General features: G+C 36.5%; 1 protein-coding gene across 1 annotated transcript in view; it reads left to right on the top strand.

The window, feature by feature from the left end:
- LOC128985574 (Kv channel-interacting protein 1) overlaps positions 1-9,031 on the top strand; it is a 236,633-nt gene extending 227,602 nt beyond the window's left edge. Inside the window, exon 6 of the mRNA XM_054405188.1 lies at positions 7,014-9,031. Within this exon, the coding sequence (XP_054261163.1) occupies positions 7,014-7,061 (48 nt within the window). The 3' untranslated portion in view covers positions 7,062-9,031. The remainder of the gene's footprint in view (positions 1-7,013) is intronic.
- Positions 9,032-14,766: the final 5,735 nt, after the last annotated feature.

Consider the following 14,766-nt stretch of genomic DNA (forward strand, 5'->3'; position numbering starts at 1 on the left):
TTTTGGGTTGCCTCTTAAATATGATTGACTGACTATGGATACAATTAGAAAGACCTGGACCCGTGAGCGATTTACTTTTTTGTCTTGAGGTCCCTAGAGGCCAAAAACACCATCCGTTCTAATTCATATACAGGGATGTCAACTCAAGGAGGCCACCATTGGGATATCGGAAACGGTAGAAATTTGAGAAAACTTTAAATGGGGGACATTTCTTTATTTTTTGTGGCAGTTAAAAATATGATTTTATTTTTTTGAAATTCAGTCGCCATTTTCCAAAATGGTGGCGTACTATGAAATTTCTTATGGAGTACTCTATATTTTATCCTGTGTTCGGATAGAACATGCAATATAAAAACTTTTTTACTCTTGAGATTTTTTTTGATAAACCCACTCGTTTAGGAGTTACAGCCTATGGAAAAATGACTTCCGGTGTACATTTTACATCATGTAGCTCCTAAACAAGTTAGCGAAAATATGAAAAGTAAATAAGTCTTAAAATTGTATCCACATTCCAAAAAGACCATAAAATTCATTAAAAATATTAATTGAATTGAATTGAATAATTCTATTATTTTAAAAATGGCGGCAAACTTGAAAAGTGGAAAACTGTGTATTTTATTGTCTTTATGGAATGTGGATGCAATTTTAAGACTTATTTGACTTGTATTTACTACAGAGTGTTCCATAAGAAATTTCAAAGTTGGCCGCCATTTTGGAAAATGGCGGCTGAATTTCAGAAAAATAAAATCATATTTTTAACTGCCACAACAAAAATAAAGGAATGTTCCCCATTTAAAGTTTTCTCTAATTCTTACCGTTTCCGATATCCCAATAGTGGCCTCGTTCTCGTTGATCACCCATGCCCGTTAGCACGATAACTCGAGCAAAAATGATCCGATTTGGATGAAATTTGGTATAAACGTGTAAACCTACATTAATTCAAACGAGTTTGCGAACCAGCATGATCGGACAATGGGAACGGGGGTTTATGGGGGGTTTTATGGGGTAAAAATAAGTTTTCCCATTTTTGACCCTAAAAACACAAAATTTCACTATTTCTTTCTAAACCATTTTGTTGAGCTTGAAAAAACAAACAATTTAGTATATTGAAGCGTTATTGTTGATCACCCATGCCCGTTAGCACGATAACTCGAGCAAAAATGATCCGATTTGGATGAAATTTGGTATAAACGTGTAAACCTACATTAATTCAAACGAGTTTGCGAACCAGCATGATCGGACAATGGGAACGGGGGTTTATGGGGGGTTTTATGGGGTAAAAATAAGTTTTCCCATTTTTGACCCTAAAAACACAAAATTTCACTATTTCTTTCTAAACCATTTTGTTGAGCTTGAAAAAACAAACAATTTAGTATATTGAAGCGTTATTGTGCGCCTAATGGTTACCGAGAAAATTCCAAACAAATTTAAATTTAAAATTCCCTTGTTATTCTTTTGGAGAATAAGTCAACTGTTGTAGTTTGTATGTTTATGAACATATTTTGATCGAATTTGGAAAACACATTCATTTCTTATTTAACTATTTACATTTTACAACAAAAACACTTTTTTACCCTCCCTATTGCAGCAAACCTTAGTACTCGTGAAACTAATTCTATTTAAATAGGGAATAAATGTGATATTTTTTAGGAGGCATTTTAGTGTAAATCCAATCAGGCAGATGAAAATTCGCTTAGTCTGCAGGTTTGCTGCGGCGGGGGTATTATTTATTATTTATACTACACTCCGTCCCGTCGTGGCTTTGCTCACAAAAACTTTATTTAAACATATTTGACCTCTTAAGTTAAACCATAGACAAATAGAATCATAGACCAACAGCAGTGCTGCGCTTAGCATATGTTCTGGAGTCCACCGCTAGGAGTGCTATGTAGTTCAAGGAGCACGCGCTATCTGTACACGGCACTCGCACTCCTAGCGGTAGAACTTATGCTAACCACAGCACTGCTGTCAGTCTATATTGAATCATATTTGTCTATGGTTAAACTAAGAGAGAATTTTTTCATTTAAAACATTAATAGACAATTAATGTTTTAAATGAAGAACTTCTCTCTTAGTCTACCACGAACTTTCGGACTGCTCACTATGCAACATGCAACCACCTATTCATAATATTTTTGGCCAGAAAACAATTCCCGCTGTCAACAACCTGTACCCTCGTCAGTATGGATTCAGGATGGGGCGATCAACGGTTGACGCGACTGAGGAGGTGAAGCAAGCCGTGATGAGAGCTGAGGATTTTAACCACTACTCTCGTAGGGTTGTGCTGCTCGTAACACTCGATGTGCGAAATGCATTTAATTCCGCGAGGTGGTGTGATATACTGGACGCTCTGGAGAACACCTTCCACGTTTCAGTATACCTCATGCGCATCATAGAGGATTATCTCCAGTTCCGCCTCCTCACGTATGACACTACGGAAGGCCCACGGACGATGAGTGTCACTTCTGGTGCTACCCAAGGTTCCATACTCGGCCCAGATCTCTGGAATGTCGCTTATGACTGGCTTCTGAGGTCTGAAATGCCTGACAAAACGGTTTTGGTTGGGTACTCGGACAACGTTGTAGCTTTGATAGCTGCACGTAGCGTTGAGCTGGCTCAGCTAAAGCTGAAAATGTTTCGAGTAATGCGTACCATAAACGCATGAATGGCAGACCACGGTCTCACACTCGCTTTGAGCAAAACCGAGATTGTGATTTTGACAAAGAAATGGATTGACACCATCGTACCGTTGAGGGTTGGGGCCTTCGAGGTCCAAACCATTCGTTCTACCAAGTACCTTGGGGTCATGGTGGACAGCAAGCTTAGCTGGCAGGATCAGATCTTCCGTACAGCGGACAAGGCCGCTAGAGTTGTTTCTTCTCTTAGCCGGTTTGATGGCCAATGTCGGAGGGCCTCGGTCCAGTCATAGAATGCTCTGTTTATGTCTTATTCAGTCGAGTCCGTACTCTTGTACAGTTCAGAGTTGTGGGCATACGCTCTCAATAAGGAGGTAGCCCCCCTCCCCCCAAGGACCTAGGTTAACTCTTTACGAGGTTTAGAGTCAGCTGTATATAAGTAAATGTTTCGCAATTTTTAAAAATATCATTTTTAAGATATTTTTAGAAATGTTTTAGAAATGAAGAAATGTTTAGAAACCAAATTTATATGGTTTTATTCAACTTAATAATCTGCTACATTTTAAATGGAGAATTAACACAAAACTGTAAACATTAAATACATAAACAGTCTTAAATAAACAGCTGATGACATATTTGACAGTACAGTAGAAATCATATTACATAACAAGTAGTTTGCTTGGTTATAGATGGTTATAGTGTTAAAGATATGTTTTGATCAAATTTGGCAAATTGATTTATTTCCTTTTAACATATTAATATTTTACAAAAAAAAACTTTTTCCTTTTCTGAAGCAACAAACCAAGGTACTCATTAAAACTGGTGTTATTTTAATAGGGAATATATCTGTCAAGTTTAAGAACTTATTTTAATAGAAAACCAATCAGACAAATGGAAATTTGTTTGGTCTGCAGGTTTGGGCTGTTTTGATAATGCCCTAGTGTAATTTAATTGGGTAGCCAGTGGCGCACCCAGACTTTTTTGGGGGAGGGGGCTTCTGAAGTAGGTATGTTACCTTGCCGGGGGGTTTGAAATACCCCACAGGGAGAGGGGGAATCCGGGAACTTTTGAAAATTATACCTATAAACTCACGTTTTTAGGCTATTTAGGGACAGTCAAAGAGATTTTTAGACTGTGGAAAAACATTTTTTATTGTAAAAAATATTTTTAAATCGGGGTGTTTAAATCCCTATACCCCCCCCCCCCTGGATGCACCACCACTACAAACACTGCTTGACTTGACAACATCACAACAAACACTGAACCCTACTCAAATCCGAAATTTAACGATTGTCAACTACACACAGCATACAGCGAGAGCGCGTCAAGGTCAAGTGAGCGAGCATGCATTGTAGCAAAGCAACTAGCAGCGCTAGTCTTATCTAGCCTAGCGCTGGTTGCTAGTAGCAACGGCTCGTACGTATGCACTATAGCTACGCGCGCACTACGGCGGCACGGCACGGACGGGCGGTACGGCACGGACGGGCGGTACGGCACGGACGGGCGGTACGGCACGGACGGGCGGTACGGCACAAACGGCATTTTTAAGAGGGGGTGCGCGCACTAGGGCGGCACGGCACGGACGGACGGGATGGGACATCCGCACATCCGCAATTTAGGACAGTTGACAGTCTGCGAGCTAAAAATTGTGAGTAAAGATGGATGTAGATAAAGTGGTGATAGTAGGTTTAATTTTAGCAGAGGAAGAGGTGACAAGAAGGTGCAAGCAAAGATTTTAAATACACCACATAAACAGGAAAAGACTAAGTTTTGGAGAGTTCCACACCTTGTTTCCTGATCTTGTAGAAGGATTATGTGTAAAACTTGCCTGATTGTTTCATAATAGATCATATTTCTGCCCATATATTGTCACGCCGGACGTTATTAAAATATTCCGGATGTCGCATGTTGTACAGTTTCGGGGTTTTCTCAACGAGAAAAATCAACTTACTAACATCTATGTTTACAACACATGAAAACACTGCTACTTCGAACTTCGACAGAGATCAGTTGAGAATGGCGGATGTCCCGTGCCGCCCGCCCGGTCGGTGTGCTGTGCTCCCGGTCGGTACGGGCGGTACGGGCGTCACGGCAGCTCGGAAATGTCCTGGAGTTCTGTCTCCCGGACTTTTCGATTTCGACAAACGGCGGAAGCTGCCGAACGTCCGTTGCCGGCCGTACCGCCGTAGTGGGCGCACTCATATGACATTCAATGTTATTAACTTTTAAAAATTGCCGTGCCGCCGTAGTGCGCGCGCAGCTTATCACTATGAGGCAGGTGGGTGAAGGGAGAACATGCATCCTGCTGTGTCTGTTTGTCTGCATAGGCATAAAAATACTCTTTTTAAAACATGTGCTCCTTGCTGTATTTAATTTAAATCCTGTTGTAAGAATAGTTTTAAAGTTAATGATATTTTAAAAAATATATACAGCTGACTCTAACCCTTGTAAAGAGTTAACCTAGGTCCTTGGGGGGAGGGGGGCTTAAGCCCCCAAAGCCCCCCCCCCCCCGGGACGCCACTGGGGTAGACGATAACTTTCCTCTTTCCTAAAAGGTTTACACCTGTTATGGTGTGTTGATGTTGCAGTACGATGTAATGATTACAAACAAACCTGTGTTTCACTTTGGGCTATAATATTTAAAATATTTGTTTCCTAAGATATTTAAGTACTAAATGTACTCGTAAAAAAATTACAACTCAATAACTTTAACAGAACAAAAGATATATGTTTTTTGTGCTTCCTGAAAAATCTAAGTATTTTCACTTAGCCAGTTTTGCTATGACCTGCCTCATTTTAATGAATTATTACTAAGTAAAATATAACTAATAGCTTAACATAATTATATAAATTTGAATTGCAATCGAATCTTATTGAGTTAATGTTTTATATTTATTTTAGCAATTTTGAATCCTTTTATTACAGCTGAATAATATCAAAGTAATAATGGTTCCATCAAACACTGTTAGGTTTGTCTAAGAATTTGTATTGTATAAAATTAGTACTATTTTTGTTCCTCCGTAAAATTCATATAAAACATAGGTCATTCTATTTAAGTATCCAAATTTTATTTTGTAAGTTTTAAATAATATGTTTATGTTATTATGTTTGTGATTTAACATTTGTTAAAGAAAGACTTTTTTCATCTGATAATGTCTTAATATTTGTCAAATCGGGATTTACAATAAATTGCTTCAATTTGCTGAGGTAAAAGATAAATTCTATAGTTAAATATACAAAACGTTGTATTACAACAAAATATTTTTTAAAAATTAAAACATGTTTTCTCATGTTTAGGGCTGCGCTCTACCCGTCTGGCGCGCGCAAATGTTCTTAGGGGTTTAGTTCTTAGGCCTGCTGTTTGTGGCCCCAATTGTGAACCGATTTAAACGATCTTCATCTTGGTGTCATAAAATGTTATTGTATGTTTGCCATTTTATATTTACGTTTATTACTGTTTACGTATGAAGGCATCTCGGCTCCTATAATAGCCAGTTGTTGCTCAAAATTGATTTTTTATACCAATTTCTTATACATAAAAGATATTCATAAATCTTTGAAAAGAGCAGTCATTTTATTAAATAATTTGAACGTTTGGATAAAACTGCAAACCTGATAAAGTATGTCTTATTTTTGAACATAATTGATAATCGAATTTTATTGCAAACATTACCAAGATTTGTTTAAACTTTTTTAAAACATAATTGCATTTTCCCGATTCAATGAATTCAGTAAAAATGTATTATTCATAATTCAATGATAAATTGAGTAACCTTAAACCTTAGTATAAAATGAATTCAAGTGCAAGTCCATAACCTTTTATACGATATGAGTAAATACCATAATAATTTTCGAACCAATCATTATGACGCAACGTCATCCTATTGTTTTGTGGCTCGTCGACCGCGAGCAGCGGCCTGGCAGGTGGCTGCTGCCAACCTCCCAACGAAAATTCCCAGTTAATCCCTGCTATTGAGCGACGGCCAGCGTTGGTCTCGGCTAAGCTTGATCTCGGCTAACGCTCTATGTCGTGAACCCATTTTTTGACCGTCGGTTAAAATTGGTCGAGATCAACGATAACCGCGGGCCACGAAACCCCGTACTCGTGAACCGCCTCTTAGTGTCAGCAAAGGAGGAGAGTTTGAAAGTAACATTGCAGGTCGTCCTTAATAAGCTCAGTTGTTAAGCGCTTAGTTGAGAACGATGTGTATGTGACAGAGAGATGTGTTCACATGGACCTTTGTGATTGTTTGACTGCATAGGCTATGATCTTCAGTGTCAGTAGAGGAGGTTCTCTGCCTGAGTGTCATCTCAGCATGGGTCCTTCTCTGCTTAGTTGTTATAAGCACTTAGTTGAGGACGATGTGTATGTTGCAGGACGATGTGATCACGAGGTCGTTGCGAGTTTTCGACTCCGGGCTATGATCTTCAGAGTCAGTGGAGGAGGAGAGTCCCAGAGTGACATCGCAGCGTAGGTCCTCCTCTGCTCAGCCCGCGTCGAGGCGCCGCTCCTCCCCCTCCCCCGCCCACCAACAGTCCCGCCGCCGCTCTTCTGTGCGGGTCCGCTGGGAGCCTAACCATTGACTGTGTGGCCTGAAATGTAGGGTACCTATTCAATAAACGGACGATGGTGTAATGTTTGATGAACGAGGCAAGCAGCTGGTTTTACAGTGTACACAATTTCTTGGTGCAAGTCATGAAATGGATGTTGAATTTGAAAAATTTGTAGTCTTCCATTCCCAATTAGTTGAATCAAGGCAGACAACCACTTTCTAACTTGTTTAAAAGTTAAATCCGATAAAAAATTCCCTGAAAATGTATTTGCTTTGTTTTAAAATAAGTCGGATATTCTCGAAGCTACAATCACATCCCTCGAGGTCTTCAACTGTAACTGAAATATTCCTATGAAATAAATTACACAAATCGGCAAACTCGTTAACACAAGTATCTAGATATCCAACTTAACATACATAAATGTCAACTGTGATAAAAACATAGGTACTGAATGAAAATTATCTTTTTTTAGCGAGTTTCCCATATTGGGAAAAAGCTATTACCGTAGTACTCATATGGTAAGACTTGGGCCCGGGACCGATTTACATTTTTGTGTTGAGGTCCTCAGAGGAAAAAACACCATCCGTTCAAATTCATATATATATATATGGCCGTTAGCACGATAACTCAATCAAAAATGATCCTATTTTAATGAAATTTGGTATAAATATGTAAACCTACATTTATTCTAACAAGTTTGCAAACCAGCATGATCGAGCCAGTTTATGGGGGGTTTTCTGGGGTAAAAATTAGTTTTTCTCATTTTTGACCCTAAAAACATACAATTTTGCAATTTATTTCCAAACCATTTCGTAGAGCTTAAAAAACATTTAGTATATTGGAGCTTCGTTATGCGCCTAATAGTTACGGATAAAATTAGAAAAAAAATTAAATTTAAAATTCCCACGTTATTCTTATCGAGAATAAGTAATGTGTTGTATTTTGCTTGTTTATGAACATATTTGATCAAAATTTGGAAAATAAATTAATTTTATACTAATAAACTGTTAACATTTCACAAAAAAAAACTCCCTGTTGCAGCAAATCTAAGTACTCGTTAAACCTGCTATTTAAATGGGGAATAAATGTGATATTTTAAAGGAGATATTTTAGAGAAAATTCAATCAGGCAAATGGAAATTTGCTTAGTCTGCAGGTTTGCTGCGGCGGGGGTTTTATATAAGTATAACTATTAAACTTCCATCCCACAAAAATCTCTGATATCACTTTAATTTTGAAACTCTAACGCCCTCAGCTCTCATAAAAGTAACAACCATGATTATGAACATATATATTGAAATAACAAGGTGCCAGCTACGAAAAATATTGTGTATAGATTTATATCTGTCAATTATAGCCTACATTAGTAATTAAAAAAAAATAGAAATTTGTATTTTCCATTAATAAAACAATCTATAATTTGATAATGCTAAATATGCTAAATCAAAACTGTATTTAACAATATTCCAAGGAACTAAGGTGATTTCTTAGTTATTTGAAGCTGTGAATAATATAAATAATAAACTTTCAATATTAAAGAACACAAGTCACATGAAACACCTCACCAAAGAGTACAGTTGTGGTTTTCATACTAATTTCAGATATTTCAAAAGAAGTGTTGTTATTTACTAAACCAGATTGTTTTCTCAAGTTGAACATTTTTATTGTTAATGTTTGAAACTTGCGATATCAAAATCTTGTTTTAGATCTCTATCTTCATGATTCCAATCGAGTTTTTATAGATATGGCTGGGCTGTTGTCTTTGCAAATGTTACCCCTTTCCCTCTTACCAGTATTTTTCTCATATTCTTTTTTGGAAAAACTGTACATTGTAATTATAATCTAATATATAAAATTCTCGTGTCACAGTGTTTGTCTGCAAACTCCTCCGGAACGACTTCACCGATCGTTATGAAATTTGGTGTGTAAATTCTGTAGGTATGCGAATCGGACGTAAGCTATTTCCCGTTTCGAAATTCTTAAAAGGGCTCCGCCCCAGTGGCTCTGGAGTTTCCCATGTTAACCTTATGAGAAATGGAATTAATGAATCTTAACAGCTGTTTCAATTAAACAAGTTGGTTCTGTTCTATGATGTTCAATAGCATTAAAGTTACAAGGATTACCAACAGGGTGCAGCACTATTATTTCTTTTACATTTATGACAACAGCTAATTTGCAACCAAAAGGTGAGTGAGCGTAGCGAACGAACTTCAACCTGGAGGCGAGTGAGCGTAGCGAACGAGCTAACCTGAAGGCAAGTGAGCGCAGCGAACGAGCTCCAACCTAAAGGTGAGTGAGCGTAGCGAACGAGCTCCAACCCAAAGGTGAGTGAGCGTAGCGAACGAACTTCAACCCAAAGGTGAGTGAGCGTAGCGAACGAACTTCAACCTTGACGTGATTGAGCGATGCGAACGAGATCATCTTGAAAATTAAACGTAACGGTACTTCCTTTCCATCGGTCTGTCTTAGGGGAAACCTATAACTTAGGCGATACGAAGTTCGCTGGGTCAGCTAGTTTTATAATAAAATACTTGCAATGTACGTGGTAGCACAGGATGCCAAGCAAAAGGGAGCACCAAAACGCTATCCAATGGTCAATATTAAAGAAGGGGACTAGAGACATTGAATATGTAAGACTATGAACAACTCTCAAGGCCTTGATGTGTTTGTAGACATCATCATCTCCCGCGATCGCGGCAAAATTCTGATCATTTACCATGGTGCGTAAAAATTATCATTGTTTTCCTCAGTTATTTTGACATTTTTGTCGTCTTCCATGATCGCAGCAAAATTCTGGTAATCTCACACGGCCTTTTAAACAACATCGTTTCCTGCTGTCACGGAAATGTCATGGTCGTCATGCTCAATCACAGTAAAAGCAGTAATTTTTCATAAAAGCATGTTCTTAGCTGACATGACAGGTTTCGGCATCGACTTTTTTATCTTTCTTCATGATTCTTAGTACCGTTACTAATGTCCAAGTATCGGTGGTATCGAGAATCGGCACATCCCTATCTCCATCCCTCACGAGCCAGCAAGAATAACGGTGTGGGACTCCTGTCTCTCTAAACTATACCACTCATTATGTGTTCCCTGTAGGCCCACAAGGGTTCGCTTCTTATGGTGTTATACAGTATATTCAATGCAAGAGGTTGAAAGTTGATTTACATCGCCAAACTGAAGTACTCTAGGAGTTAGGGTAAATCGTACAATGTAAGGTAGGACTCTTGCGTATACACCCACTTCTTGATTTGTTATTGTTTTTCATAAATAACTATAACCACAAATAATAACAAATGGACTTGTCCATCGGGCATCTCTCCATCATCTACGTTCGCTTGTTTCAGACGTCTTAAGCATTTATATTTGCTCGAATTTTAAATTTTTCGGAAGATAATCCTTACTACTACATAAGTTTCTTAGTGGGCGGGGAAGGAAGGGGCTGAAGCTATGTTTGCTTAGGTACCATAACAGATTTCTAGAACCGGCCCTGGCTCAGTGTTTCTATAAAATACTACCAGTGACTTATAAAAAACAAAAGATACGATAGCCTTATGGAGATTCTTTGATCCTAATGATAGCTTTAGCAACAAGCTTAGGGAACAGTGGTGTAGCTATGGTAGAGCGTGTGGAGCAGTGGTTCAAGGGCGGAACGCTCTACTTTTGAGGGATGTTATTCCATGGAGAATTAAGATAATGTTGTCTTTATTCCAAATATAGTACATATTTATAGATATAAAACTAACTTTGGCCTTTCTTCAATTATGTTTCTATTTTGCACATTAAATGGCATAGCAGTATTATAAATTGTTTAATAACTGTGATCAAGTATTATATTTGTAACTGAATCCCACCCTAAAAGTTTAAATGCACACTGAGACATGTCAGCGTGGCCTGCGCTGCAGTCTTAAGGCACATGCACACTCGAATTAGTTATTAATTACCGGTATAGGCCTACATATACCAAAATGTATTATGAAAACTTGCCAGTTCAGTGTTAACTTAGGTAACCATACAATTTTCATTACCGTATCGTGGGTCTTCCTTTATAATCACGGCATAATCTTAAGCATCCTCAAGAACCCCAAGACATCAACATCATCTCCTATGATCGCGGTTGAATTTTTAACGTCCCACACAATCACGGAGTCACCATTATTATACCCTGTGATCGCGGCAAAATTATTGCAGAGTAACAGATAAACCAAAACCGACTTCTTCAATAATTGATCTGTTACATTTTTTTTAACTAAAAACTGTTAACCTACTCCCGGTTAAAAAATTTACCCATCCCTTTAAGGGTGATGTTTCTTTCTCAGTGGGGGGCGGCTTGAGCCATTTCTGCTCCTGGGCCCAGGGTGCTCCAAACCCTAACTTCCCTACACCACTGTTAGGGAAGTTTATAAAAACATAATGTGTGCTGAATTGGTTTTTATTTTGGAAAGATCAATTTAAAGCACAGGACTGCTATTTGATTAGAACTTAAGAATTTATTTGTTTTATCATTTCATTAGCAATTTTTTATTTCTAAAATAAATAATAGTTCTTCAGAAATGTTTTATAATCAAAATAATGCTATCCAATATAACTGTACAAAAATTGACTATTAACTCTTTTATTTCTTACAAAATAATACTTTTTGCGCACTAAACTATACTTAAGCATGATTTAGTTAGAAGTTACAATTTAAAATTTGAATGATGAATTTTAGTTAATTACTTGAAAAATCTTTATCTGAACACATGGACAAGATTATGATACTGTATGACTACAATTGACCGCCACTTGCAGCCCTAAACATTTAAATGTTTAGCTGTTTAGCTTTGAATTCAGCTCTTCTGAAGAAATTTTTACACTTTTCAGTTCTTCTAAGGAACTGATGGATAGTTCTGTAAATATAGGTAGCTCTTCAGCTCCAAAATCAAATTTGGCTTGTTTGTCTAAACCTTTTGAGTCAAGTAACCTTAATGGCAGTAATTCAGTGGTGTAAGATTACATGATGTTGCTAGCTAATAATGTTGATCACTCTTCAAACTAAATATTTAACTTTGTGAACAACTGAGGGAACTGAGGGAGCCTCTTGACTTCGTCTCAAACTTAAAAATGATCTCGAGCCAGCAAACCCCCCCCATGTTGTGTTTGGCCCGTGGTACAAACACTATTTTTCATCACACTATACAAGATTGAGAAAATAAATACAATAAATGCACAGTAATAGTCAAAACAACTAAAACTTTAAGGTTATGTGAAAAAATATTTAAAAGAATCAGCAGAAATAATAATAAATAGTTGCTAGGTAGCACAATAAAACCAGTCTATTGCAATGCACTGCTTGAGTATATAGAATAAGTTTTTAAGCAAACATCAGCTGCTTTTTGGCCCTTGGGATGTAAAAACCTGCTCGGCCCCCAAATGATGACATCTGGCATTTCAGCCCTGGAACGTAACACATCACCTGTTTAGCTTGCATAAGAAAATATTGCTATAAAATTGTAACCTCAAACTGAATCATCCAACATTAGTAATACAGAAGCGCATGGTTTGATTTTTATAATTTGAATGATTAATTATGGCTAATGCTAAATAATCATTTATGTTGGGATAAACTTGCAGACATCCTTAAGTTACTCATATTTATACTTTAAACTCACATCTTATTCAAAGTATCCTCCAAAATAACACCTGTTTACAAATCATTTAACAGTAAAATTGAGGGAAGTTTCTTGAAATAATTTAAATTGTGATAGTGAAACACAGTATAAGAACTGCTTTAATGGGATTTTTAAGCACAAGATTTGATGAAGCCTGTGTGTTGTGTGTCTGAAGATATTGAACAAAGTGTTATTACAGAAGTGTTAGTGGCAACTGGTCAAAGATGAATGTCAACCTGACATTTGTATAATATTCAATTTATTTATAAATATTATTCCTTTTTACAATTGGAATGGATGAATATTTTTGTAATATTTATTTTCTTAAGAAATTTAATTTTTCCATTGCATGCTGTGCACACTTAAAAATATGTGCATTATCCTCCCCTTCCCTAATCAAATAAGTATCCATCCATCTTTTATAATAAGTAAATGACATTAGCCTAAGTACGGTTTCTTAGGTTCAGACTTCAAAATCAGTCAAGTAAGCTTCTTAAGGTCTATTTACAGTTTTTTTAAATATAAATTTTGAATAGAATTCACCTCACTTAGGTGTTAATATGTTATATTTCATATAGACCTATAATTAATTGATAATTGATGATTTATTAATACTACTGTACGTTATATTAACTATGTTTGATTAATAATGAGATTAAATTTTTCATAAATTTGAAAAAAAAAACATAATTATAGTCTATTTATAAAATAACATATATTCACTTACTTTATGATAAGTGCCCAAGATAAATAACATGTTTGAATGTTTCAAGTTGAGCTGGAATTTATATGTAAGTTATTATGATAACCCTTTGATTTAATATTTCACCATTAAAAAGCAATCACTTATTTTCATTATTCAATTAAAATTATGTTATTTCTAGTTGAATGGCTTGTTATAACCCTCTGTTATTATAATGTTAATACTTTATCCAACTGAAAATCCAATATAACATAAACAACCAGCTTATAACTTTATATTGATAATTTTTAAATTAATATCTGGAAGTATATGGTAAAGTCAATAATTAAAGGCAGGGCATTTTAGTAATAGTATATTACATTACTAGTCCTGAAATTAGGTGTTTACCGAGTGTGGTTGTTCCCGTGCGAGATGAAGTCTAATACGGGATTACCATACGCGGACTCTTTTGGTAATCCCGTACTCGACTTCATATTTGCACGGGTTGTTCCTGTGCGAGACGAAGTCGAGTACGGGATTACCATACGAGTCCGGTAAACACATTTTGGACGAGTGACGTAAGATATTTTACGCCATGCTACTAATTTCCTAGAAATCCTTATATAACCACCAACTAAAGGACAGTACAGTAGTACGTAATGAAACCCCATTTGATTAAGCTGACGACAAACAGCTGTTTTCTGGACTCAATCCTTGCGTGGGAAGTTCGTTAAAACAGTGCAGTGTGGCATAACATTTCTTACTTACCAGTTATCTTAATATTCTTTAGGTTGCAACTTGCAAGTGAACAGTAACAACTTAGTTTAAGGTATTTTTGTAAATCTAAATGCTAATCAACACATTGGTTTAAGTAAAAATTTACCAATAATTAATTGCAGTTAATAGCAATAATGATTACTAAAGTAATAATCAAACACATATCTAGGGAATCAAACAGAATACTAAGAAAATAAATTGTCATTACTGTAGAACCTCGATAGTTCAACACTTCTTGGACTTAAGGGGTGTCGAACTATCGAAATGTCGAACTATAGATAGGGAGTAAATGGAGTTTAATATACAGGAAAGTAATAACACAAGTTTTAGGCCTATATAGAAATCACCCTAATCTATTAAATACTAAAAAGCTCAACAATTTCTTTTAATACTTTTCAATGAAATGGCGACCACTGTTCATTAGTCTCAAGTCAACAATAAATGACAAATTAAAGTTCAAGTCAGCT

Source organism: Macrosteles quadrilineatus, unplaced genomic scaffold (genome assembly GCF_028750875.1).
Source record: "Macrosteles quadrilineatus isolate MER2022 unplaced genomic scaffold, UCM_ALF_1.0 Scaffold_2__2_contigs__length_208266976, whole genome shotgun sequence".
Classification (NCBI taxonomy): Eukaryota; Metazoa; Arthropoda; class Insecta; order Hemiptera; family Cicadellidae; genus Macrosteles; species Macrosteles quadrilineatus.